Source organism: Castanea sativa, chromosome 5 (assembly GCF_040712315.1).
Source record: "Castanea sativa cultivar Marrone di Chiusa Pesio chromosome 5, ASM4071231v1".
Classification (NCBI taxonomy): Eukaryota; Viridiplantae; Streptophyta; class Magnoliopsida; order Fagales; family Fagaceae; genus Castanea; species Castanea sativa.
Window position 1 is genome coordinate 64,162,688 of NC_134017.1, and position 1,602 is coordinate 64,164,289.

The 1,602-nt window shown below is 35.2% G+C and overlaps 1 protein-coding gene across 1 annotated transcript; it reads right to left on the minus strand.

Moving 5' to 3' along the window:
* Window positions 1-286: 286 nt before the first annotated feature.
* Window positions 287-1,090, minus strand: LOC142636899 (uncharacterized). The gene has a single exon (XM_075811184.1). It carries the CDS (start codon window positions 944-946, stop codon window positions 626-628), a length of 321 nt encoding a protein of 106 aa, XP_075667299.1. The 5' UTR covers window positions 947-1,090; the 3' UTR covers window positions 287-625.
* Window positions 1,091-1,602: the final 512 nt, after the last annotated feature.

Sequence of the window (1,602 nt, forward strand, 5' to 3'; positions counted from 1 at the left end):
TTGGCTCTGGGATCTGGTTGGTTTTACCAATATATATAGTTTAGATCTGTCATTTGAATGTTTGTTCCAGTAATATTGCTTAAAAAAAAAAAAAGGAATATTGACTTTCATGTTGTTGCTTGCCTAAAGGAGTACATATATTCATTTTAAGAGGGGAGGAGTACCTTTAAATTTACTGAAGTTACTTTGAATTCAACACGCAAAAAAAACCTGGGATTGAGGCAGTGTGTAAAACTGGTAATTTGGACCTGCCACAAGATTATTTACGAAACAAGTCGAAGTCTTTCCCACTAAAACATTATGAGCAAGAAAATATGCTCACTTTATCATTTATTCCATGCATATAACTATCTTAAGCTAGCATCAGTTTAAGGCAGAAAATTACTACATAACATAGACTACAAATCATACTGACCATAAGGCCAAAACACATATAGAGAGAGTGGACATGAACATGATTATGGCCTGTCTTAAGCTGCTAGCATCAGTTTTAGGCAGAAAATTACTACATAACATAAACTACAAATCATACTGACCATAAGGCCAAAATCCACATAGAGAGAATGGACATGAACATGATTATGGCATATATATATATATATATATATATATAAAACTTCCTTTACTAATATTGATCAGGCCACAAGAATGCCCCCATTGCATATGCCCTCTTTTCATCAAGAGTGCCTTTGAAGCTCAACCCATATTGGTTGAGAAGAAGGTCCAGTTTCCATTCCTCCATTTTCTCATAGTCAGCTTTCTTGTAGCGAGGATAATGAAGAGGCATTTGGAACCCTGAAGCTGAAGGTTTCATTTCCTTGCAAGCTGGTTGCATCATCTCAGGCACCCCATTAGGGGTCTTCAAGCTGCTATTGACATGCATATTAGTGATTTTTGGTGACCCTAGAACATGACATGCAGAATGAAGAAGCCAAGTCAAAGCCATGTCTCTCTATCTCTCTCTCTCTCTCTCTCTCTCTACCTCTCAGACCTTATGAGAGAGAGACACAAAGTTGCTTGAGTTTTAAAACAAGATTTGCTCGACTACACTTAAATTTATATAGGCAGCAATTAGCAATAAGACCCGTGAACGACAAAACTGGGTAACTTATGCATTAATACAAGGAAAGCTTGGAATTTATACCATTTTTCAATTTAATATCTTTTCGTGTAGAACATTAATAATAATAATAATAATAATAATAATGATTGAGTTGCGTATTGAGGTACTATGACCCTATTATGAAACCTTGACGTCATTTTCAATAATGTTGAGTGGCTTGCTAATTAAGCTTTCGACAGACCTTAATAATGGCTTTGTTTTGTCATAAACCTATGCAATAATTAATGCATGGAACCTGCATTGAATGCGGCCAACGCATGGAACCTGCAATTGACGGCAGCTTGATGCATTTGGGAGGTTTAGAGTCTGTTTGGCTGGGAGTAAAAAAGTGAGAGGATGAAAAAGTAGAATGATAGAAAAGATTTTAATTTTTTTCATTTTTGTTTGATTAGGAGTGGAAAAATGGAAGGATAAAAAAAGTGAGTTTGGATAAATTTACTCATATACTCTTGTTAAAAAATGGTGTCTAATTAAAACCA